This window comes from Triticum aestivum, chromosome 1A (assembly GCF_018294505.1).
Source record: "Triticum aestivum cultivar Chinese Spring chromosome 1A, IWGSC CS RefSeq v2.1, whole genome shotgun sequence".
NCBI lineage: Eukaryota > Viridiplantae > Streptophyta > Magnoliopsida > Poales > Poaceae > Triticum > Triticum aestivum.
Window position 1 is genome coordinate 121,860,499 of NC_057794.1, and position 26,220 is coordinate 121,886,718.

The following is a 26,220-nucleotide window of genomic DNA, read 5'->3' on the forward strand; positions in this document are numbered from 1 at the left end:
TTGTGTGAAATACGAAAATAACGATTCATTTTAACTTAAAACAAGACTGCGGGTTGAATTATCTGAAATAGAGAGATTTTTCTGAAAAATGCCATGACGGACGAAAGAAATCTAATTTACTTTATTATTAGATAAAGATAAAGATAAAGATAAAGAAAAGATAGAGATAGAGATGAACGGTTTTTGAAGCTGTCTTAGGGTCTCTCTTCGAGAACGGTGTTTTGGCTCATATGCACCCAATATCGAAATATATATTTCGAAAAGTTGAAAAATTCGAAACAAAAACCCCATGTGTATATCCGAACATTTTATGTGCGTGCACAAGGTTTCGGTGAAAAACGACGTTTTTTGTGCCTTGTGTAAAAAAGATAAAGAAATGCCTCATGAATAGTTAAAATGAAGCATCCAAAATTGTCTTTTTTACACAAGTCACAAAAAACATCGTTTTTCACTGAAACCTAAATTATTTTTTCTACACAAGTCACAAAAAACGTCGTTTTTTACCGAAACCTTGTGCACACACATAAAATGTCCGGATATAGATGCAAGATTTTTATTTCAAATTTTTTAACTTTTTGAAATGTGTATTTTGATAATGGATGCAATGGATCTAGGAGCCAAAGGCAATTACCGTCTCTCTTCATAGTTTTGAGGCATGTGTTACTCTGATTGTTGATTAATGATACACGCGGCTTAAAAAGAAAGCACTCCACGTGACCACGGAGTGGACGAAAACATGCGGAAGGGGAAGCCTTACATGCTCTCCTCCGACGCGCGATCACGAACGGCCAGATTTGGATTTCCATGGCGGAATTTCAGTTTTTATCAAAAAAAGGAGCAGCAGAAAGTTCCAAGAAAGGGCTGCCATCGTAGGAGAAAACCCGAGCGACGAGGGCCAGAAAAAGCGAGTGTACCGTTTAATTCTGCTCCTTTCCGCACCCGCACAAGAAAGAAAGCGCCGCCGCTCGACGAGAGAGGGAGATGGCGGCTGACCTCCTCGTCTTTACCCCGCTCCCTCCCTCCACCAGCGTCTGCTTTGATTACCTTCCGTTTCTGTCGTCGCGCAGCGAGAGGAGCACGCCAGCCGCGCGATTGCGAGCTCCTCCCCCCTCCATAAATAGCGCCGGCTTGGCGGGCAGCGGCGGCGCCCGCCTCTACCGCATTTCCAACGACGGCACATCGGGAGGGAGAGAGAGGAGATCCGCCGCGCGAGTAGATTTCCTCGCCGCGCCCCGTTAATTAGCGCGGCGCCCGTGTGAGAGTCCAAGAACTGGACGGAGGAGCCAGGTCCGCGAGATGCAGAGCATGGCGGCATCCTCCTCGTCCTACTCCTCTGCAAGAGGCTGGGCGGCGGTGCGCCGTTGCCCCTCCCCTTCCCTGCCCGCGCGGCACGTCGCCTTCTCCTCCTCGTCCTCTTCCCGCTGCCCCGTCGCGGGCGCCGGCGCGCCCGTGCTGCCGCTCGGCATTCGCGGGGGCCGCCTGCCGCTCCCCTGCCCCCTGCTCCCGCCCGGCGGCAAGAACGGCGCTTCCGCGAGAAGGGCGGCGGCGGCCGCCGCGCCGTCGGCGGAGGGAGACGGGAAGCCGGAGGCGGCCGGCATTCCGCGGACGCTGCAGCTCGGCGCCATGATCCTCGTCTGGTACCTCCTCAACATCTACTTCAACATCTACAACAAGCTGGTCAGTCCTAATCGACATTTATTTCCCCTTTCTTCCTTTAATTTAGGGTTATCACACAGACAAATCGTTTCTTGATCCTCCTAATCCAATCTTCGTTTGCATGTGACTGATGATGTTGCTACTACACAGGTTCTGAAAGCAGTGCCCTTCCCGTACACCATCACCACCTTCCAGTTCGCATCCGGCTCCTTCTTCATCACTCTCATGTGGCTGCTCAATCTGCATCCCAAGCCAAGGCTCTCCCTTCAACAGGTAACAACAAGGATAATCACTGATCTTTTATTACCCTTATTAAAAGTTTGCACGAATGTTAAAGTTACTTAAAAAAGCTCTCACCATATTAGCCGGCAGATCAAATGTATCGATCGATTGATTTGGATACAAAAGACTATATTATCATTTCTGATTGAAGGGGTTAACTTCTAATCCTCACTTTTAATCTGCATCGGAATCTGTAAGCTTTTCTAGGGGGTTTACCGAAGCAAAGTTCTTATTATACCCTGATCGTCTAAAAATGAATTGTTTCCTTTTCGGTAACACGTTCATGATTCATGTGAAATTGTATAGTAATTCAATTTTGATATGAATGGATTAATCTTTTAATTATTGGTGCAGTACGCAAAGATCCTGCCTTTGGCCTTAATACACATGATGGGCAACGTCTTCACCAACATGAGTTTGGGCAAGGTGGCCGTCTCCTTCACGCACACCATCAAGGCCATGGAGCCCTTCTTCTCTGTTCTGTTCTCAGTCTTGCTCCTCGGGCAGGTATTTTATTTCATCTTAAGTGGTCCGTCCTGACAAATGAAATGTGCAGAAAGAGATGAGTATGTTGTTCTTAATTGTGCTGTTCTTGCAGACACCTTCTTTACTGGTAGTAGGTTCTCTCGTGCCACTTGTCGGTGGAGTTGTGTTGGCATCTATGACTGAAGTTTCTTTCAACTGGTTAGTTGTAATATTGCCATTAGTTAATATTCCAAATGTCAAAGGATTGGCGAAACATTGACTTTTTGATTACCCTCTTCAGATATTTGTAAGATCATCTACAGCCGGATATAGCAAATCCAGCCCCTCATAGGTCCGCGGACGCGTCCGGGTGTGTCCGAGAGGGCCTTGTCGCCCCTCATTTTGCGTCCGGTGCAACTGAGTACCTCAAATATCATACCTCAAATCCATACTACACAACACAAAAGCTACGAAGTACCACATAGATAAACCTAGCCTACTTCTACTCTTCGTCAGAGATGTAGATGACCTCCGTGCCGGTAGTGCTGGACGGACCTGCCTCCTGGTGGATGGCCGCCTCCCGCTGCTTCAGCTCCCCGTCAGACTCCACCTCCGCTGCCTGTGCCTCGCGGAGGTTGGCCTCCACCTTCGCCTCTGAGCGGATGGAGTCGAGGATGGCCTGCTGCTCCGCCGCCTCCTCCGCTTGGGCGACCTCAAACTCGCCAGGCGCGTCGGCCATGCCGAATCCGGCAGCCGGAGGCGCCGGATCTGCCTCGCCTTCCTCCTCTGGCGCTGTGTCCTCCATGGCCGCGTCCAGCGCCTGTTGCTCTGCATCCTCCTGCTCCTGCTCCTCCTCCTCCTCCTGTTGCTCCGGCGAGTCTGGAGGCAGGCCAGCTGCAATCCGTGCTTCGCGTCGGGCCCGGATCTCCTCAAGGAGCTTGAACCGACACTCCGGAGGGAGCATTGCGTAGGTGGTGATCCGCTGCCGAGCCATGGCTACAGGCGGACGACGAGCTCCGTGCTGCGAGTGAATGGGGAGTGGCGGCGCGGAGAGGAAGGAAATGTGAGTGCAGCTAGGGTTAGGGGTCACCGTCCTGCTTAAATAGCCAGATTTGACCCCTCGGGCATCAATCCGACGTGGCGGATGCGCCCATGCGTGTCTGGGCCTCCTCATATATGCCCTAGATTTGGGCTGGGTATGAGGGATGCCGGTCAGCCCAGACGTATAGGGCCAGTTTGAGGAGCCCGGCTGGGTCATGTTTTTGTGACCAATCACGGATCGGGCCGTCCACGTGGGCGTATAGGGGACATTTGAGGAGCCCAGCTATAGATGCTCTAAGCTATATAAATATGGAATGTATCACACTATCCATTAGTTTAGTCAAGCTTATCACTACCACTCTGGAAAGAAAGAAACTAGTTGTTCACATTGTTGGCAATCCAGTTAGCCTTATATGCTTGTATCACTCAAAACTTACTAAAATGGGAAGTGAGGTGTCAATTATGAATAGGCTCTGGTTAGGTTACAACTGTATACATTACCGCAAATGCAAATAATAATAATACTGTTTCTCCAGTTATTTTAGCTAAAATAATGCAGCAAAATATATTTTATTTTATTTTATTTTGCAATTCAAAACATTGGTTGTACTTCAGGTTCCCCCAACTGGTTTATTTCCCGTGGTCTTATTGAGAACCATCTGCCATCATGTATACTGACTGCATATGTACTTTGGGGATACAGGATTGGATTTTGGAGTGCCATGGCTTCTAATGTTACAAATCAGTCGCGAAATGTTTTCAGCAAGAAACTTCTTGCTGACAAAGAGGTGATTTACTACTTTATTTTGTTCCATTGGGCATTCACACCATACAAACATGATAACTATCCTGAACCACTTTCCCCTTATGCATTTCTTTTCTTACAGGAAACGTTGGACGATATAAATCTCTTCTCAATTATGACTGTCATGTCATTTTTGTTGTCGGTCCCATTAATGCTATATTTAGAGGGCATCAAGTTTAGCCCATCATACCTACAGAGCACTGTGAGTATTGCCAGTTCCCAAAAGTAGAAATGGATTGGTTTGCCTCCCTTTTTTTGGCTAATCATAACTTTTTCGAACATTGTACCTTTTATGTAGGGCGTAAATCTTCAAGAACTTTGCGTGAAAGCAGCCATTGCTGGCACTTGTTTCCATTTTTATCAACAGGTGTGCTAATCTTCACTAAGAATCAGTTCCCTTCAGAAATATATTTTAAAAAGTTTTGGAGGTTCTACAAAGGTTCCAAGAATTATCACTTAGTAGCTTTAGGGGCTGGACTTTGCCCATTTTATATTATATTACTATGGTCAACCGCTTTCAGTGTACATGTTTTTTTACCTTCAGTGATGTTAGATGAGTGGTCCTGCATAATAAGTTTCATGACCTGAAATTCAACTTCTACCACTTATCTGTTTTTTCTTTTCTCTTTGATATTTACCATGAGTTCTATTCAATTTTGTCCTTGATTGCCTGTAACAAAGTTTCTGTTTGTTTCCGAGGCAGGTTTCATATAGTTTATTGGCCAGAATATCACCTGTGACCCATTCTGTTGCAAACTCTGTCAAACGGGTTGTTGTCATCGTGTCATCCGTTATCTTCTTCAGAACTCCAATTTCACCTATAAATGCCCTTGGTAACTTCATGACTAACCAATCCTATTTAGCCAGCAAGTTCTAACAATTCACTTTCCGATTTGTTTCTCTGAAATATATTCTTACCTTGCCTGCAGGAACTGGTCTGGCTCTGCTCGGTGTTTTCCTGTACTCTAGATTCAAGAAGGCAAAACCAAAGGCAAAGGCTGCATAAAGATCGCTTATATAGCAACAATTAGCTTCAGAAGGATCAGGATCAGGGGAATGTACTGCTTTCACTGGTAGCATACACTTGGCTTTCCCCCAGTTTGTCTCCACCATGTTCTCTCATCTTCTTATTTGGCTGTTTGTACCTTGTATAGAAGATTTTTCTGAAGGTTGTGGTGGACCGACAAAGAAATAGCACTGTCAAAACTCTTTTCAAGAGAACAAGAATTTTGGCATGTACTCCTGAAAGTTCTGATGCAGAATATTAGCCTTTTTGCAGTGATTCTCTTAACATGTTGGTGCAACTTATACCTCTGGTGCACTCTGCATGCAACGTCGCTGTTGTTTCCAAGTCAAGTGCATCCAGATGCATTATTGGTCAGCTTCTAGCACATTTTTTATTCATTTCATAACTTATGCTAAATATTATTTAAGCACCGTAGTGCTATAACGTTCAAGATTCTAACTTCCACAGTGAAAAAATTAAACATTAAATCTCAAAAAGCGGTAGTGTTATCATTTGAAAAAAAACTTCTAATTTTTCCCTAAAGATCAGTATCAATGGAATTGAAAAGAAAACAGGGAATGGAATTTTTTTTTTGAGATAGATTAATGATTTATACATTAAAAAACTGCGTATCTTGTAGAAAACTACAATTTTGTTTGAGATTGCCTTTTCACTTATGAGGGAATTTTGTTCACTACAAAAATAAATTGTTCAAGATGATTTCCTTAGAAACAAAAATATATATCATTTATTTGTGTTTTGCTTAAAAAGAATAGAACATTCTGGATAGACCGGGTGAAAGTGAAACAGATGGTATTGACAGGTGACAACCCATAGCCATACTAACCTGTGGATGAGGAGTTGAGAACACATTCACCATAAAAAATAAAAGAATTTTTAAATATCACAGGAAACATACGTGAATTCAGAGTGGATCTGTTCCCACAACTTCATGTTCCAGGTGAGGCGAGAAAGAACTTTAAGTAGATTAGCTCATACTCCAACCATTCAATTAAATTTACCTTACACCACATATAGCTCTGGAGATGGAAACAGTCAGTGGCGGTGCTTGACATAAAAACCTGCGATATCAATCCACCTAAACTCGTAGTACTTGTGTAATTTTTGTGAGCATTTTCCGAAGTCTGCGATGTCAGTTAACATCACAAACACTGTAGCTTCACCAGTGGAGACAGAATTTACATATTTGCATATAGTTTGAAAAGAAATGTTGAACTATTGGGGAAAATGTATCTTTCTTCACCCGATTCGTGAAATTTGAGAGTCCATATGCTTGAAGATATGACAGAAAAATCTAGCAGAAAACAAAGGAGTTAATTCCAAATTGATTCTCCATAGTAGGCGGTGAAGGATGGTTAGTTTATCTTGACAAGCTGGTGGCACAAAACACTGGAACTGTCAAAGGAAAACAGGCATACCGCTAATGCACGAAATTAAACCTGTTTAAGGCTCATCAAAACTGTCAGCACTAACAAATTAAACCTTACAATCACGATAAACCCATCACCATGCACCAATGCAACTAGTGCAATTTCTTATATTCGCTAAAAAAAAAGGAAAACCACAATCTAGGCTGTTCTTATTCAGAGTTTTCAGAGAAACACCAAATCTTCAGAGGAAAAACCAAACGGAAGGAAGTATTTGATCGATGCAACGTGATGCAGGCAGAGGTGCCTCTATCTATGTGGTAAGGATGGGCGGGAGGTAGTCGGACTTGGCGCCGAGGATCCGCGCCTCGGTGTCCGGGAAGAACTCCACCCCGGGCAGCTGCGTCACCGAACCGTCGCCGGTGACGCTGACGGGGTAGGTGAGGAGGTGGCCGGGGAGGTCGCGCTCTGGGCCGTCGGCCGCGTAGAGGTCCCAGTACCTTTCGGCCATGGCGTTCACCTTGTGCACGCAGTCGAGGCTCTCCGGCCGCTGGAACGCGTCGTCCATCATGCCGAGGTGCTCGTACCACAGCGCCATTCTGAACCCGTGCACCTGCCCCCTCGCCGGCCGGCTCGTCGCCAGGTGGCCCGGCTGGTACCCGCCCATGGCGATCTCCGAGTCGCGCGCCCCGTCCATGGACCTCTGGTTGATGTTCGCCGACCCCACGATGATGTACTCGTCGTCCACTGACAAACACACACACCATCAAGAACAGCCCAAATGTGTCTACCAACATGCAGATGCAGAACGAATTGCATGTGTCGTACGTACGTACCGATCATCATCTTGGTGTGGACGTAGATCATGAACCGGCGGTTCTGCTGCGCCTTGAGGTAGTCGCTGTCGGGCTCGGCCGGCTCCGGCGGCTGGTACTCGCCGGGCTTCTTGGCCTCCCGGTTGCCGAGGCAGAAGAAGGTGAGGTAGTCCTTGGGTTTGGCGTCGATCCCCTTGGCCTGGATGGCCTGCGCGATGTCGCTGTACATCATCTCCATGGTCCTCCTCTGCCAGTCCAGGATGGCCTGCACGGACCCGCTCGCCGGGATGCCCTCCGGCCACATGGGCACCACCACGTACACGGTGAACCGCTCCCCGGCCTCGATCTTGCTCACCACCTTCATAGACAGCTCCTTGGGGAGGAGGTGCAGCGCGCCGACGTCGTCGGGGTCGATGCCGTCGGGCTTCCAGCAGTAGGAGCTCCCCAGGAAGTACTGGTTCTCGATGTAGATGAAGCTCTTGGCCCTCCGGATGGCGCAGATGTACGCGTCCTGGATGCTCCGGTCGATGATCTGGTCCTTGCCGCTCACCAGCCCCGCCTTGGCCGCGTCCTCGGGGTTGTCCGGGAACCCGAAGGCGGCGCCCCCGTCGATGGACCGGAACAGCTGCACGTTCCACGCCTCCCTGTCCTCGGCGTGCATCACCGGCGACGGCGGGATGATGTCGTCGGCGAGGTCCCTGAGCTGGACGAGCAGGTCCTTGCCGCCCTGCTTGCGCCACCGCTGCTCGAAGTTGTAGAGCACATCCCACGCCACGGGGCCCTCGAGGCGGCAGTGGATGTCGTGCCACGGCTCCCTCGGCCCGCCCTTGGCGATCGCCGCCGTCGCGAAGTTGGGCTGGTGGAAGTCGTCGTGGTGAGGGCCGTCCAGCGTCCCGAACAGGGAGTGGAACGGCGTGTCGTAGCGGCCGTCGCAGAGGTCAAGCCCGCCCACGAAGCTGAGGATCCGCCGGCGCCGGCCGCCGCCGCTCTGGGGCATGTCGTGGTCGACGATGATGGTCTTCTGGTGGTGCGTGAACATGGTGGAGATCTGCAGGTCCTGGACGAAACTGCCGGAGTCGTCGGGGTCCCGGGGGCAGAGCACGCAGTGCACGTCAGTGTCCTGGAAGTAGTTCATCGTCTCCTCGTCGTGCGTCGCCATGAGGCCGTCCTTCTTGAGCACGCCAACCGAGGTCCGGTCGTCCCAGACCAGCATGAGCACCCTGACGCCCTCGCCGGCCTTCTTCTTGAGCAGCTCGCCGAGCGTGACGCCGCCGCCGGCCGGCTTGGGCCGGTTGGCGTCCCTGAGCAGCGCGATCTCCGTGTACACGGACCACCCCGTGATGTAGATGAGGTGCTTGGCATTGCTGATGGCGGCGAAGATGTCCTCCCAGCAGCGGTGCGGCTCGTAGCAGCGGCCGTCGTCGAGCGGGATCCTGGGGATGAAGCCGTCGGGGATGTGGGCGTCCTGGTACAGCGTCACCTTGCACCCCTGGCGCTGGGAGAAGAAGGTGTAGGGCACGCCGGGGTTCTTCCCGGAGCGGATGCCGCGGCCCCAGGCCCGGTCCTTGGAGATGTCGAAGTACTGGAGCTTGACGTGGATCTTGCCGCCGCCCTCGACGGGGTTGCGTCTGTCGTCGCAGAGCGGGAGCCAGCGCTCGACCTCGTCGCCGCCGTAGATGTCGCGGACGGGGAGGTAGCCCGTGCCCACGACGGCGGCGCCGATGGTGCTGCTGCCCTTGATGGTGAAGAGCACGTCGGAGGCGAGGTGCGCGCAGTAGATGTGGAAGGACTCGAACCAGCGCGGGGTCGACGACTCGTCGTTCAGCGTGCGGGTGCGGCCGATGCGGGCCTTGCCAAGGCCGACGGTGGCGTAGAGCTTGCTCGCGCCTTTGCCGACGCCCACCGTGTCCTCGATCCCCTCCACCAGCTGTTGCTCACCATTTTTAAAACCAACAGAGATCTCAGTACGATGTCGCGAAGAATTCGTACGTGAAATAAAGCACGCTACCAGCATTGAAAAACCATCGAAACATTCGCTGAATGTACACGACGATCCCTACGAGCGCCGATTTTTTTTTTTTTTTTGCAAACTAGAGGCTTTTACGGCGTCTGAACCGCTGCCATCGTACACATCCGCCACCCCAGTCCCACCGAAAAACTATCCCACACAAATGGTTGCCGCACATTCACGCCGATAAGCGTCGTTCAAGAGCCCCAACACTGCATTCATGTCGGCTCAGAGCGGACATGACTTCTAACTAGAGCTGGCATTAAAGTGGTGTGCCGACCGTGAACGATGCTCGGTCTCTGTGTTTATTCCAACATATAGAAGACGCGTGACTCGATAGAATTGGACGGTTGTGTACCACATACAAAGCGGTTGCCTGACTGACCACTTGCAGGCATTAAATAGACGTTGCGGACGAGAAACCTACTAGTGCCCGCATTGACACGGCCCGCCGCTTGACCTGGCTGGCATCCACTATTTAAACGCCGCCTTCTCGCCCGACACGATCAGCACCGTAACACGTCGATATGATGGCGAGCTCTAGAGCGATGTGGGAAGCCTCTCGACGCAGCAGAAGCAGGAGTTGGCCGGCATTGTGACTAGCTGGCAGGCCCGTCCTGCGCGACAGACTGAGGCTGGTTTGCCAACAAGCTCGCCAGAGATCAACGAGGAGGACCAGACGATGGAAGAGGTGTCCGACAACGAGCCGACGCCTCGCCCACACAGTCACACTTCAACACCGTCAAGGTGGAAAAGCGATCAGCGTCGCTTGTGTCTATGTTTCAGCAGGCACAGAAGCAGTACCGCTACAACCTCAGGCTCCTCTACAAGGGGCAAATCGTTGGCGAGCAAACGAATGAAGATGTCATCACGACCATGGTCGGGGAGGATCTGGGCTTTCTGGATGAGCTGCGGGCACTGTACCAGTCCATACGCGGAGCGTGCGACATCCACCGAGAGTGATGGCGGCTATGCGTCCTGTGGGCAGAGAGAGATACCTTGTTCGTGGAGCTCAACGCGGAGGCAGACGAAGAGGAGGCACATGCGACTGCGGACGTCGCCAGCTCCGCGTCGACTGTGCCCCGCCGGACGACCACGAGGACAGGCCGTCCATGCCCGACGCCGTCGATATGATGGACTGTGGCAAGGAAGAGCAGGACATGGGACGCCTCCATGGATTGGGTCCAAGGAGGGCCACACCCTACATCTTATTCTTCTCTTCCCGCAACTTCACATCCCGGGGCTCACAACCCATGAGGTTGCTGGCCACGGGAAAGACTGGACATGGATATGTACGCCGCCATGGCCAGCGATCATTTAGACTGGTTAAAAAAGTCTCACCTGCTTTTTCTTTAGTTGAAATATGTCAAAAATATAATGATTTTGCTCCATATAGATGAAATCATCCGGTTTGCATGAAAATTGTTCGATTCCCATTTGAAATGTGTGCAGGCACGGTTGGATGGTCGACTCCTGTATCACTGTCCGCGGACGAATACCTTGTCCATTTTAGGGTCCCCGTTAGAGATGCCCTTTTACCCTAAAGATCGCTCCCTCCAGGGCGATCAGGGGAGGGGGGAGGGCATCCCTAGCGCTCCAGCCGCCGCCGCCCCCTCCCTCCCTCTCCTCCACCTCGTCGTCCCCGGAGACGAGCGTCGCCTAAGCCCGGGCGCCACCAGTGATGGGGACGGCGGGGATCTAGGCTGCAGCCCCGCGATGTGGAGGGATTGGCGCCGCGAGATCGCCCTCGATCTTCGTCGTCCTGGCGGTTCGGCGCTACTCTGGCGGCTTCATAGGGGGCGGGGACGGATTGGGAGGGGACGTAGCCAAGTGGCGGTGCTTGATCTCCGGAGCAGCAACTTCGGTCATGTGCCTTTTTTGGAGTTGTCAGGCGGTGTCTGTCACCGGCAGGTGAAGCCACCGATGGATGTGCTACCGGCGGATGCTACGCATGATGTCTTATATTGAGACGTCAAGTTATGCCTGCTACCGCCAGGTAATGCACGGTGGCTCTAGCGGAGGTGTCATGTTTAGCCTGTGGCTGTCAGTTCTAGGGTTATCCTCCTTTTCAAAAAAACTAAACTTTTTGCACCCCACCTCTACACTAACATGATCCCAAAAGCCACTCAAGGAATCAAGGGCGTGCACATGGAAATATTGCAAAAAAAAGAGAGAGAGTGAGCAACGGAAAAACACAACATACAAAGATGCACAAGGACGGTGCATGAGTGTCGCCAGACTCAATCATTTTAGTCAGATCATGAGTTTTCACATTGAATTGAAATATCTTCAAACTTCATGTAATGCATCCAAGAAGAAAGATTAACACAACATTGTTAGGTTCAGACAATGAAGATCGGACCTAGAGTTTTCACCCTAAAATAAGTAAGATCTCACACTCAAAGAGCACCACCTAGTCAATGTCGCTCTATGATGGCGTCACCTGTTGATCCATCATTGCACAATTAGACACACACATAGTCGTGAATTGGACCTAGCCACACTAGAATCATGTTCGCGTAACACATGCAGTCGAGCAGCGACTAGGGACGCCTGCCATCACCGCTGGTCAGATGCCACCGCGAGTCCAGACCGCCCATGTGGAGTCGATTTAGGCCAGTCACATGGGGCTATTCAGATGAGGGCTCAACCCGCTTATGGACCAGAAATTGATGATCTTGTTAATCTCCCTTCCCCCTCCCTCTAATTTGCAACCTTCATGTGAATGTGAAAACATAACTTAAAAAGGCAGAGACAACTTGGTTTTTGAATTTTCCCTGAAAGCAAATAAGTAGGATTTCGAGGCAACAATGGATTGAGGGCAAACTGTATGGGCATCTATGAAGATAGTCAGGGCGTGTTTGGTTGCCCACATCGAGCCCAACCAGCCCCGCGCGGGAAGCAAGGGGCCTGTTTGGTTGCCTGGATTCACTGTTGGGCCTGCATCGCACGCTTCTCAAAGCAGCCCAAAGCCTGGCTCGCTGGAAACACTCGGATCGGCAGTTTCTCGTGAGCCGGGCTAAGTGCGGCGCGAGGTCGCACGAGCGGGTGCGACGCGAGTGCGAGGGGGGATGGCGGGGGATGAAAATCTGGCGTGTCGTCCCAGCGCCAAATCTAGCCTCACCCCCTTTCACTCGCTCACCATAGCCACTACCCCCTTTCTTCCCTACCGCCTCACCATCGGCAGCGGTTGCGATTTCAGATCTGCGCTAGAGGCGGCGGCGGCGGAAGAGGCAACGGCGTTTGCGGCGGATCTGGTGCTTCCCTTGCTGTTGGCCACCGTCTGGTTGACCTTGTTTGTGCCATGGCTCCCCCTACGCCGTCCTCGTGTACAATGCTGGTAAGCAACACCCCCCCCCCTTTGTTAGCTCGGTGGTTAGGCCGTTAGGCTAGGTGTAGGATCGATTTCTCACTGAACGAACAGTCGATGTCGACTAGGTTATGAACGCACGGATGAGGCTGATAATTCAGGCAGCATCACCGATTAGTGTGATTCAGGCATGGGTCATGTTCATGCACTAGAGAGTTGTTCGTCGTGCTGGGAGACCTTTGATTCACTATTGTCCATTGTTTGTCCGGGAGGAGGAGATGATCCAAAATCTGAACTACATCTACAACTGCAATGACGTCGAGGCTCTGTGGATGCTTCGAATGAAAAGAGCACCATTTGCCAGGCTTGTCGAGACCTTCAGGAGCAGGGGGCTGCTACAAGATAACATCAACACCAGTGTCGAAGAGCAAGTGGACATGTTCCTCCATGTTGTTGGCCATAACCAGAGGTTCAGGGTCATTCACAGCACGTTTAGAAGATCAAAGGAGACCATCTCTAGGTACTTCAAGCAGGTGTTTTTTACTATTGGGGAGCTTAGAGAAGAGATGACCAGGAGACCATCTGGTCAGACTCCATCCAAGATTCGCGGAAGCCCAAGATGGTATCCATACTTTAAGGTGAGCATGGACAATATACACTTTTCATGGCTTGATATGCTTGTATTGTTCGAGTTGAGCACTAACACAGGCTTGTGATGCCATTTTCAAGATTGCATTGGTGCAATTGATGGTACTCATGTCACTGCCAGAGTTCCTAGGTCACTGTCTACAACATACAGGGGGAGGAAACACTACACAAGCCAGAATGTGCTTGCTGCTGTTGACTTTGATCTGAAGTTCACATATGTGCTGGCTGGCTGGGAGGGGTCAGCGCATGATGCTAATATTCTCAGTGACAACATGAGTCGACCTGATGGGATCAACATCCCCGACGACAAGTTCTACCTTGGAAATGCTGGCTATGCATGTCAGCAGAGTATTCTTCCACCCTTCAGGAAAACCAGGTACCATCTCAACGAGTTCTCTGGTAGGAACTATCCTAGGACTGCACATGAGTTGTTTAATCTCAGACACTCCAACCTTAGAGTAACTGTTGAGAGGGCGTTTGGAGCTTTAAAGAATAGGTTTAAGATCCTGGATCAGAAGCCATTCCACCCATACTCCACTCAGGTTAAGCTAGTTCTTACTTGTTGCATTCTGCATAACTGGATCCTCTAGTGGGGCTTTGATGAACACGTGCCTGAGGAGGAAGAGGTCAAGCCTGGCGATGTTGTTAGCCCCGACCATGGTGTGGAGACATTTGACAATGACGCTTGGAAGAACAAAATGTTGGAGTGGACAGAGGCAATGTGGCTTAACAAAGGTCAGTGCATGATTTGAAGAAGAAGAAGAAGAAGAAGAAGAAGAAGAAGAAGAAGAAGAAGAAGAAGCAGTAGTAGCAGAAGCAGAAGCAGAAGAAGAGGGAGAGGAAGAGGAAGATCTGGTAGCAGCAACACCGATGAACTATCCCCTATTTAGCCAATGGTTCTTAATAATTTGAACTGTCATCTGATAGTAACTAGGATGAACTGTCATTTGTTTAACTAGCTGGCACTACATGTTCAGATTGTGTGTGGTAAGCTCACCACTAGTTAGAAATAGTGACAACACCTTATGCAGGTTGCAACCAAACATCATGTCATATGTGCGCCTAATGCAACGCGAGCAACCAAACGCCGGATCAAAAATGGTTGTCTCATGCAACTAGGGGCATGCAGGCTACCAAACTATGTGCATTTGGTTTTTTTTTGCCTGCATCCCCTCAAACCGGCTCACTAGAGCCAGACTCGCCGGGCCAGGCTGGATTGACAATATAACCAAACGCGCTTTCAGTGACTTTGTGGAGTCTCCACGTAGTTGAAAGTAAATAATAAAGGAATTATTAGAATAAGAAGTTTCTTGAAGGGATCACACAAAGTTTTTTCTAAAAAAAGGCAAAATCTTTGTCCTCCGTTCAATAAGGAGTGAAACTATATAGAAAGCCCAACCGGACTAAATCGTACTCCCTCCGTTCGGAATTACTTGTCGCAGAAATGGATGTATCTAGACGTATTTTAGTTCTAGATACATCCATTTTCGAGACAAGTAATTCCGAACGGAGGGAGTAGGAAAGAAGACAAGGCCAATATGGGCATCGCCTAGGGGATTACTCTCTCTGCACTAGACTACTCAAGTGTTTGCGCAATCTGTCAAACTTTTACTTTTATTTTTTATCTTCAAGGATATTATCAAGACATACCGTAAGATCCACAAGTTTCTTTCATTTTAAACCTGCCAAGCTAGTCTGATTACGTTGGTGCAAGGCGTGTTTCTTTCTTCTGCGGGTGTGTGCCTGCAGTTGAGGCTGCCTAGTCCTCGACATGTTTGACCGACTGTTTGGCATAGGCCGACTTGGTTCTCGTGTGCCCATTGTTCATAGAGGTCTTGATGGGTAGTCGACGGTGAAGTTGGAGTAGCTTGCTCGAGGAGAAGTGATGATGATGACAATATGGGCAACCTCAACAGATGTGTGGGGGTCCTGTGGGTAGCCAGTTCGGCGGGTTTCCTTTTCTTTTGGATGTGTCGTAACGTTTTTTGTCGGGTTTCCTTTCCTTTTGGATGTGTCGTAACGTTTTCCGTCGGGTTTCTATTACTTAATCAGTCAATTCTTTTCTATGTTTAAAAAAAGGAATTCAGTCCGAAGGAGACCGCGTTCAAAAACAAAAACTTTCAAGTCTGAAGCAAAGCAAGGGATCCAAGATCTCAGGGGTCTGACGCCCGAAGGGCACGAGAAATTAACCAATCAATCTTCAACACTAGGAGGAGGTCCGTATGTGTGGGTGTATGTGTGTGTGTGTGAGTCATCTGTATAATCGAAAAAATGCAGATCGTTTTGGAATATCTGGCAGGCGGCAGCCCATAAACGGTGACGTGCAGGTTTGATTGTTACTAGTGGATCGTTTGCATCGACGTCGATGACTTGAAAGTTAGAGAGATGAGCGATATCAGAGAGAGAGACCTTGCGGAGGAACTGCGGCGCCTGGCTGCTGGGCCTGCTGTTGTTGGTGATCCCCTCGCCCTCGAACACGGTGACGTGCAGCGTCCCATGCAGCAGGATCCTCGCCATTTTACCCCTCGCGCTGCCCCTGGAAGAGAGTTTTGCTGCTCTGGGTCTTGAATGGACGGGGTGATCGAATGATGCATGAGCAGCGGAGGGGTGGTAATTCCTTGTTGTGGCAGAGAGGAAATCAAGGAGGGAGACGTGGAGGCGGTGGTGCGTCAGGAATAGAAAGTCGCAGAGGAAGACCAGGGGACGGACGAGCGGGCGCCGCCGCGTACGTCGGAGCAAAGCCGCGAGGCGATCGCTGTCGCTGCTGCATCACCGGCGTGCATGAGGGCGATCAATCTGGCTGTGCGGCCGGTGTCCATCCGTCCGAGCATGGTTAGGCTGCTGCACCTGCGGGGTACTCCCTCTGTAAAAATAATAATAATATAAGAGCGTTTAGATGTGATACTCGCTGCCATGACCGACACCGAACTCACATTAGTACTCCTGACCTGCTATTCACACGGTTTTTACCCCCAATCGCAGGCACTTCTCGGAACCGTGTGCTCAAGTGGGTTGGCGAGGGGGGAGGGTCGATTGTTGACGACGACGAAAATCTTCTGTGATAACGAAGACATCCCAGACGTTTATAGCAAAGCAAAATGACTGCGATTATGCGGGCATTCACGCACAATTCTTCCTTAACAGTCGTGTGCGATGCGGCGGACAAACTATTTCCGATGACAAAGTCATCACAAATGCTCATGCCTAGTAAAACGTGTGCTTTCACATGTCTATACCATACACCTTGTTTCAACAAACTATTTTACCTTTTTAAATTTAATACATTACCAATCATATGAAATAATAATTTAAAATAGATGCAATTCAAAGGCAGACAACGCAATTCATATCAGCAAACACAACATGTGTACACATATCCATTATTAGTTGTTGCAGATCATCAGTACAAACATATATATTTCGATCGATCACACAGCGAGAGTCGATCTTCATGATAGAGGTACACATTCCAAGCGAAGAACAATTGGGTCGTTGGCAACCTTGAAGAAGCGGAATGCCCATATTGTGCCCTCCTCCATCTGCATGTCACAAACAATTTTAGTCCAGTTCTTATAGATAATGGCTCGGTCATCCTTCCCTCTCTTGATGTAAAATACATAATTAAGACCAACGCGCGGGGGGAGGGGGGGGGGGGCAGCCCATCTATAGAAATCGTCTTTGTACTTCTTTGGAAAACACACTGATAAAAAGGGAAATGATTCAGTTTGTTGTATAAACATTCAATGTGCATATTAGTAAGATGCAAGGGTAAGATATATAGTTCATACCATCCTATAGTTGGCAGGTTTCTTCTTTATTGCGCAGACGAAAAAATTGTTGTTTCTCAGGAGTCCTTTTCTTGTTGGAATGACCTTGGAGAGAATGTTAACTTGATGGCTAGTCAGCTCCATGTAATCCATATGCAAAAACGGTCGAAGACTTAGAAACCCTTAAGGTTTGGACCTACCTAAATGAAAATTAATGTTAGTAAGTAGAAAGATTTATGCAATCGCATCGCTCAAAAAGTCTAGGTTCTCCCATTGTCAACCTATAATTATATAAAGTAGATATAGTTAGTAAGGTGAAATAGTAATTGGGACAGTAACTTGGTAAACGAGGCCGTGCTCGCCGCCATCCCCCGTGTGCGATTTTGCAACAGCGCACAAGAAGTACTTGGTAATAAGAAAAAACAATCACACACGGTTGTAGTGAACGAACCAACCATGCATGATGATTGAACACTATGCAAACAGTTCATTCTCTTAAAACGTTTGCAAAACATCGCCCACAGGCCGTGAAAATGATCCGTGCCTGATATCACATAGCAATACACACAATTAAGCTTCGCACACATTTGTTTTTCTAACACACGGTTCTAATCTTTTATTGCGTGCGATGTGTTCATCACACACGTTTTTTGTCTATCATGTGCAAAGGTGAAGTCTTAACAGCACGGACCTATACTAGTGTTACATATGTTCCCACTTTTTGTTAGTATTTGCTTTTCTTATATTCTGAATTAAACTTCATTTAATTATTTGAAGGTAACCAAGGGAGCAGTTGCCCCCTAGCTAGGTTTTTGTTGAAAATATGGTATACTCTTTTTTATGGGGATTGGACACATCCGCTCCAGGCACGGCTGGAAGTTGTCTTAGTTGAGCTTCTTGAGGATGATGACCATATCGGTATTGGGTTGCGCTGGCACGAAGCTGGCCGCGTCGACCCAGCCTTTGAAGACTGAGCAGATGCCGCCTTCGCCAAGTACGCAATCCAGGCAAAAGTTCATGGTGTACGTATTGAGCTCCATGAAGGTGAAGCTCTTCACGTTGCCCCACTATGGGATCCCGTCGTTACTTCATGGGTTGCCTGCACCACATTCACATAAAAAAATTATCATGCCCAACACCAACTTCACATCCGTTCCCTCTATTTTCTTAGCATTCATTCTCCTTACTAGGGCCGTCGACAAGGGTGGCCAAGGTGGGCGACCGCTTGATAACCCATAAGTATAGGGGATCGCAACAGTTTTCGATAAGTAAGAGTGTCGAACCCAACGAGGAGCTAAAGGTAGAATAAATATTCCCTCAAGTTCTATCGACCACCGATACAACTCTAGCACGCTTGACGTTCACTATATCTAGAACAAGTATGAAACTAGAAGTACTTTGTAGGTGTTGCTGGATAGGTTTGCAAGATAATAAAGAGTACGTAAATAAAAAGTAGGGGCTGTTTAGATAAATAAACAATAAAGTAAATATAGCGAGTGTGGAAAAATGGTGGTAGGAGTTGCGAAATTGCCTCTAAGCAATTGACTACTTTACTAGACCGATAGCAAGTATTATGTGGAAGAGGCCACTGCTAGTATGTCATCCCTGACTTGGAATTCTATGCACTTATCATTGGAACTATTAGCAAGCATCCGCAACTACTAATGTTCATTAAGGTAAAACCCAACCATAGCATTAAGATATATTGGTCCCCCTTCAATCCCGCATGCATCAATTTCTATGCTAGGTTGAAGTTTCTATCACTCTTGCCCTCCAATACATAGTCCTATCAACATACAACTAACCCTAGGGTGTGATCCACGCGCGCAATCATATGATGGGAACCAAATGACAGCAACATAACCACAAGCAAATTAAATCAATCATAGCAATTCATCAACCACCAATAGGACAACGAAAATCTACTCAGACATCGTAGGATGGCAACACATCATTGGATAATAATATGAAGCATAAAGCACCATGTTCAAGTAGAGGGTACAACGGGTTGCGGAAAAGTGGACCGCTGTAGATAGAGGGGGGAAGGTGATGGAGATGTTGGCGAAGATGGCGGAGGTGTTGATGTAGATCACGATGATGATGATGGCCCCCGGTGGCACTTGCCATCGAAAGCGAGGGGGAGAGAGCCCCCCTCCTTCTTCTTCTTCCTTGACCTCCTCCCTAAATGGGAAAAGGGTTTCCCCTCTGGTCCATGGCCTCCATGGCACGGGAGAGGCGAGAGCCCCTCCGAGATTGGATCTATCTCTCTGTCTCTCTCTGTTTCTGCGTTCTCAGATTCTTTCCTTTCACCGTTTCTTATATTCCCAGAGATCCGTAACTCCGATTGGGCTAAAATTTTAACACGATCTCTATCCGGATATTAGCTTTCTTGCGGCGAAAGAAGGCCATCAACCGCCTTACGGGGTGGCCACGACGGTCAGGGGCGCGCCTGCCTCCCTGGGGCGCGCCCCTACCTCGTGGGCCCCTCGAGTATCGTCTCGCGTGGATTTTTCTTCCCAAAAATCATATATATTCCAAAAAAATCCCCGTCAGTTTTTTATTCCATTTGGACCCCATTTGATATGGATATTCTGCGAAACAAAAAACATGCAACAAACAGGAACTGACACTAGGCAAATGATAAAAAAGATAATTTTTGATGTGGAATACTACCTAGCATAATCTTGATCATGTAATCTAATCATGGCATGAATATTAAGACACGGGTGATTCAAAGCAATAGTCTATCATTTGACATAAAAACAATAATACTTCAAGCCTACTAATAAAGCAATCATGTCTTTTCAAAATAACATGGCCAAAGAAAGTTATCCCTACAAAATCATATAGTCTGGCTATGCTCCATCTTCACCACACAAAATACTCACATCATGCACAACCCCTCTGACAAGCCAAGCAATTGTTTCATACTTTTGATGTTCTCAAACCTTTTCAACTTTCACGTAATACATGAGCGTGAGCCATGGACATAGCACTATAGGTGGAATAGAATGGTGGTTGTGGAGAAGACAAAAAGGAGAAGATAGTCTCACATCAACTAGGCATATCAACGGGCTATGGAGATGCCCATCAATAGATATCAATGTGAGTGAGTAGGGATTGCCATGCAACGGATGCACTAGAGCTATAAGTATATGAAAGCTCTAACTAAAACTAAGTGGGTGTGCATCCAACTTGCTTGCTCATGAAGACCTAGGGCATTTGAGGAAGCCCATCGTTGGAATATACAAGCCAAGTTCTATAATGAAAATTCCCACTAGTATATGAAAGTGATAACTCAAGAGACTCTCTATATGAAGAACATGGTGTTACTTTGAAGCACAAGTGTGGTAAAAGAATAGTAACATTGCCCCTTCTCTATTTTTTCTCATTTTTTTCTTCCTTTTTTTCTTTTTTTTTTTGTAGGCTTCTTTGGCCTCTCTCTCTCTCTCTCTCTCTCTCTCTCTCTCTCTCTCTCTCTCTTTTGGGGGGGGGGCTTCTTTGGCCACTTTTATTTTGATAACCTCACATGGGACAATGTTCTAATAATGATGATCATCACACTTTTATTTACTTACAACTCAATATTACAACTCGATATCTAGAACAAAGATATGACTCTATATGAATGCCGTCGGCGGTGTACCGGGATGTGCATTGATGTAGCGTAGCAATGACATCAAAAAACGGACAAGCCATGAAAACATCATGCTAGCTATCTTACGATCATGCAAAGCAATACGACAATGAATGCTCAAGTCATGTATATAATGATGATGAAAGTTGCATGGAAATATATCTCGGGATGGCTATGGAAATGCCATGATAGGTAGGTATGGTGGCTGTTTTGAGAAAGGTATATGGTGGGTTTATGGTACCAGCGAAAGTTGCGCGATACTAGAGAGGTTAGCAATGGTGGAAGGGTGAGAGTGCGTATAATCCATGGACTCAACATTAGTCATAAAGAACTCACATACTTATTGAAAAAGTTTATTAGCCCTCGAAGCAAAGTACTACTACGCATGCCCCTAGGGGGATAGATTGGTAGGAAAAGACCACCGCTCGTCCCCAACCGCCACTCATAAGGAAGACAATCAATAAATACCTCATGCTCCAACTTCGTTACATAACGGTTCACCATACGTGCATGCTACGGGAATCACAAACCTCAACACAAGTATTTCTACTAATCCACAACTACCCACTAGCATGACTCTAATATCACCATCTTTATATCGCAAAACTATTGCAAGGAATCAAACATATCATATTCAGTGATCTACAAGTTTTATGTAGGATTTTATGACTAACCATGTGAATGACCAATTCCTGTCATCTCTCTAAATAGATATAAGTGAAGCAAGAGAGTTTAGTTCTTTCTACAAAAGATATGCCCACGCTTTAACAAATATAAGTGAAGCAAAAGAGCATTCTACAAATGGCAGTTGTCTATATAAAGAGAAACAAGCAATCCAAACTTCAAATGATATAAGTGAAGCACATGAAGCATTCTATAAAGCCATACTCAAAAGGTATAAGTGAAGTGCAATGCGCATTCTATAAATGAACCAAGGACTATCTCATAACAGCATGGTGCATAAAAGAAATATGAAAACTAAATGCAAAAGACGCTCCAAGATTGCACATATCGCATGAACGAAACGAATCCGAAAACATACTGATACTTGTTGAAGAAAGAGGGGATGCCTTCTGGGGCATCCCCAAGCTTAGACGCTTGAGTCTCCTTGAATATTTACTTGGGGTGCCTCGGTCATCCCCAAGCTTGAGCTCTTGCCTCTCTTCCTTCTTCTCACATCAAGACCTTCTCGATCATCGAACACTTCATCCACACAAAACTTCAACAGAAAACTCGGTAAGATCCGTTAGTATAATGAAGCAAATCACTACTCTAAGTACCGTTGCAAACCAATTCATTTTTTTTGCATTGTGTCTACTTTAGTATAACTTTTTCATGGCTTAATCCACTGATATGAATCGATAGTTTCATCAAAACAAGCAAACTATGCATCAAAAACAGAATCTGTCTAAAACAGAACAGTCTGTAATAATCTGAACATTCACCATACTTCTGATACTTGAAAAATTCTACTAAAATTAGGAAAAAAAATTGTATAGTAAGACAGTGCAAAAAGAATCAGAATGAATTGACGTTCCAGCAAAAAATGTAAAATCGCGCACTACAGTGAAAGTTTCTGTCCTGCACCGTACAAACCATCAAGTAAATGTAAACATCCTAAAGGCAAACCTTGTCACATTATTTTTATAATACAATGGAATTGTACAAGGGGATAATTATTTTTATTGAAAAGTTTCTATAATCAGGATTCACAAAGTTTCCGTGAGCATGAACAAAGTTCAAGGCTAGCTCCCACTTCAACAATGCTTGTCTTTCTCACTTTCGCTTTCCTTTTTGAAAAAGTTTTGGGTTCCCCTCTTTATTTTTGTTGTTTTTAAACTATATAAAAGCACTCAACAGAAATAAATGACTCTCTAAAACTTCCGGGTTGTCTCTCTGGCAGCGCTTTCTTTAAAGCTATTAAGCTAAGCATATAGTGCTCAAGTAATGGATCCACCCGGATCCCAAGGTATATCAAAGCCAATTTTAGTTAACAATGATTTGTAATTTAGTAGTGAGCACAAAGTAACATATATCATGTAACAATGAACTCTAACTCTCTTCCTATGCATCGGCATGTCATAAAAGAACAATTCATGCACACAAAGTAAAGGCTAATGCATAGTATGAACAGTTTCTTGCAATTTTATCATATTGGAAACATAGAGAGGTGGAGATATAGTTCCTCTCTCATAATAATTGCAAGTAGGAGCAGCAAGCACATGCATATTATATTCATCAAAATCATCATGTGTAATAGTAAAACGCAATCCATCAATATAATCCTTAATAAGGGCAAACTTCTCCGATATAGTGTAGTTTGGAGAATTCAAAAAGATAATAGGACTATCATGCGTGGGTGCAATAGCAACAATTTCATGTTTGACATAAGGAACTATAGCAAGTTCATCTCCATAAGCATAATTCATATTGGCATCTTGGCCACAAGCATAGCAAGCATCATCAAAAAGGGATATTTCAAGAGAATCAAAGGGATCATAATAGTCATCATCAAAATCATCCTTCGGTAAGCACGAAGGGAAATTAAACAATGTATGAGTTGAAGAGTTACTCTCATTAGAAGGTAGCCACAGATAGCTAATCCGCTCTTCCTCCTTTTGTTCTTCGCTCTCCTCATCACCTTTTTCATCCAATGAGCTCACAGTTTCATCAATTTCTTCTTCCATAGACTCCTGCAAAATATTAATCTCTTCTTGGACAGCGGAGTAGTACTCAATATATGGTTCAACATAGGCATTAGAAGCATAATTATCATAGCAATATTTAAGTATGGCAAATTTTTCAGATTTGTAAAGAGTGGCATCATACTTTTCAATCAAAGAAGCAATTTCGTAAGCACCCTTAAAAGCAACAAATTCTTCAATTTGTTGAACATCATAGTAATTATAAACACCCTTAGCATACGAAGATACGATTCCATTATCACTAAACTCACATTGATAGGGAATGTGTTTCTTAGGGTTTTCAGAACAACAAGTAAAATCATATATTTCACATAAATTCCAAGCATAGCATTGCAAACGATGATTTTGATCCAGTAAAGTTTTCCCTTTTTCAGATATTCTGTGTCGCACATAATAAGCATGCTCATCTAAAGATTTGCCCTCAACTAAGCTAGTTGGGATTTTAGCACGAGCACTGTAACGCCCTCGATGCGGCTATATCTCCCACGTGTCGAAGCACGACTTAGAGGCATAACCGCATTGAAAGCAATGTCGCAAGTGAGGTAATCTTCATACAACCCATGTAATACATAAGGGAAAAGAGATACATAGTTGGATTACAATCGCCACTTCACACAAATACAAGAATAAAGCATTACATCACCCAAATACAATCAAGGTCCGACTACGGAACCAAAATAAAAGAAGAACCCCAAATGCAACAGGGTCCCCGATCGACCCCAACTGGGCTCCACTACTGATCAACTAGAACGAAACAACACAAAGGACAAGATCTTCATCGAGCTCCTCCTTGAGCTTGGTTGCGTCATCTGCTTGGTAACATCGGCACCTGCAAGCTGGTTTTGGAAGTATCTGTGAGCCATGGGGACTCAGCAATCTCGCACCCTTGCGATCAAGACTATTTAAGCTTATAGGTAAGGTAAAGGTATGAGCTGGAGCTGCAGCAAGCGACTAGCATATATGGTGGCTAACATACGCAAATGAGAGCGAGAAGAGAAGGCAAAGCACGTTCGAGAAATCTATGATCAAGAAGTGATCCTAGAACAACCTATGTCAAGCATAACTCCAACACCGTGTTCAGTTCCCGGACTCCGGCGAGAAGAGACCATCACGGTTACACACGCGGTTGATGTATTTTAATTAAGGTCAACTTCAGGTTTTCTACAACCGGACGTTAAAAAATTCCCATCTGCCCATAACCGCGGGCACGACTTTCGAAAGTTCAAAGCCCTGCAGGGGTGTCCCAACTTAGCCCATGACAAGCTCTCACGGTCAACGAAGGAATAGACCTTCTCCCGAGACATTCCGATCAGACTCGTATCCCGGTTCTACAAGACACTTCGACAAGTTAAAACTAAACCAGCAACACCGCCTGAATGTGCCGACAAATCCCGATAGGAGCTGCACATATCTCGTTCTCAGGGCACACTCAGATGAGACATCCTACGAGTAAAACCAAACCTCAAGTTGCCCCGAGGTGGCCCCGCAGTCTGCTCGGTCGGACCAACACTCAGAGGAGCACTGGCCCGAGGGGGGGGGGGGTTAAAATAATGATGACCCTTGGGCGCGCGACCCCCAAGGGAAAAGAAAAGGCTAGGTGGCGAATGTTAAAACCAATGTTGGGCATTGCTGGAAGAGTTTTATTCAAGGTGAACTGTCAAGGGGTTCCCATTATTACCCAACCGCGTAAGGAACGTAAAATCCGGGAACATAACACCGATATGATGGAAACTAGGGCGGCAAGAGTGGAACAAAACACCAGGCATAAGGCCGAGCCTTCCACCCTTTACCAAGTATATAGATGCATTAATTAAATAAGATATATTGTGATATCTCAACAAGTAAACATGTTCCAACAAGTAACAACATCTCCATGTTCCAACAAGGATCAGACTTCAATCTTCACCTGCAACTAACAACGCTATAAGAGGGGCTGAGCAAAGCGGTAACATAGCCAAACAACAGTTTGCTAGGACAAGGTGGGTTAGAGGCTTGGTTCAACAATATGGGAGGCATGCCAAGCAAGTGGTAGGCATCGTATCATAGGCATAGCAAAAGAGCGAGAATCTAGCAAGCAAAGATAGAAATGATTTCGAGGGTATGATCATCTTGCCTGAAATCCCGCAAGGAAGAAGAACGAGTCCATGAAGAAGACAAACGGACATAGTCAAACGGTTCCTCACAAACGACGTTAAGGGAACCAACCCGAATAAGCAACACCGGAAAGAAGCAAACAACATAGTAAACAACCACCACATAGACATGGCATGATGCGCAAACAAGTATGATGCATGTCCGGTTTAATGAAGCATGGCATGGCGAAATGCACAAACAATCCTACAAATTAAGTGGAGTTCAACATGCAACTCCGTTGCATATTGACGAAACACCACATGCAAGTTATTTAGTTCGATCTTGTTTATGTACCCAACAATATTAAATGTTGTTAAACATGGCAAGAGGGGAAGCATGATGAAACTATCTAATCTAGGCAAGTTTAAATGAGGCCGGAACAACAAAACAACAAGTCCGGAAACTCCTCATGTGCACAATTTAGGTTTGATACTGTTCTGCCCTAAACATTATTTTAGAGTTGTTAAACATGCAAGATGAGTGCACCATGATAATCTAGGCATTTTTCCACCCCATTTACATATAAAGTTTATTAAATTTGGAGCTACGGTTAT

At 46.7% G+C, this 26,220-nt stretch overlaps 2 protein-coding genes across 2 annotated transcripts; one reads left to right on the forward strand and one right to left on the reverse strand.

Annotated features, from left to right (window-relative positions):
• The first annotated feature begins 927 nt into the window (after positions 1 to 927).
• On the forward strand, positions 928 to 5,540 carry LOC123040177 (phosphoenolpyruvate/phosphate translocator 3, chloroplastic). Its single transcript, XM_044463102.1, has 9 exons — positions 928 to 1,677; positions 1,807 to 1,929; positions 2,293 to 2,445; positions 2,537 to 2,622; positions 4,148 to 4,232; positions 4,332 to 4,451; positions 4,548 to 4,616; positions 4,953 to 5,082; positions 5,179 to 5,540. The coding sequence occupies exons 1-9, from the start codon at positions 1,297 to 1,299 to the stop codon at positions 5,253 to 5,255; spliced, it is 1,224 nt and encodes a 407-aa protein (XP_044319037.1). The 5' UTR covers positions 928 to 1,296; the 3' UTR covers positions 5,256 to 5,540.
• Positions 5,541 to 6,785: 1,245 nt separating this feature from the next.
• Positions 6,786 to 16,064, reverse strand: LOC123040165 (phospholipase D alpha 1). The gene is made up of 3 exons (XM_044463096.1): positions 15,834 to 16,064; positions 7,480 to 9,385; positions 6,786 to 7,390 (listed from the first exon to the last, which is right to left on the reverse strand). Exons 1-3 carry the CDS (start codon positions 15,939 to 15,941, stop codon positions 6,957 to 6,959), a joined length of 2,448 nt encoding a protein of 815 aa, XP_044319031.1. The 5' UTR covers positions 15,942 to 16,064; the 3' UTR covers positions 6,786 to 6,956.
• Positions 16,065 to 26,220: the final 10,156 nt, after the last annotated feature.

Coding starts and splice junctions, on each gene's coding strand:
- LOC123040177 (XM_044463102.1), top strand. CDS start 1,297: ATGCAGAGCATGGCGGCATCCTCCTCGTCCTACTCCTCTGCAAGAGGC. Junction 1,678..1,806: donor TCAACATCTACAACAAGCTG/GTCAGTCCTAAT, acceptor GCTACTACACAG/GTTCTGAAAGCAGTGCCCTT. Junction 4,233..4,331: donor AACTTCTTGCTGACAAAGAG/GTGATTTACTAC, acceptor CTTTTCTTACAG/GAAACGTTGGACGATATAAA.
- LOC123040165 (XM_044463096.1), bottom strand. CDS start 15,941: ATGGCGAGGATCCTGCTGCATGGGACGCTGCACGTCACCGTGTTCGAG. Junction 9,386..15,833: donor CGCCGCAGTTCCTCCGCAAG/GTCTCTCTCTCT, acceptor GGTGAGCAACAG/CTGGTGGAGGGGATCGAGGA. Junction 7,391..7,479: donor CCACACCAAGATGATGATCG/GTACGTACGTAC, acceptor TGTGTTTGTCAG/TGGACGACGAGTACATCATC.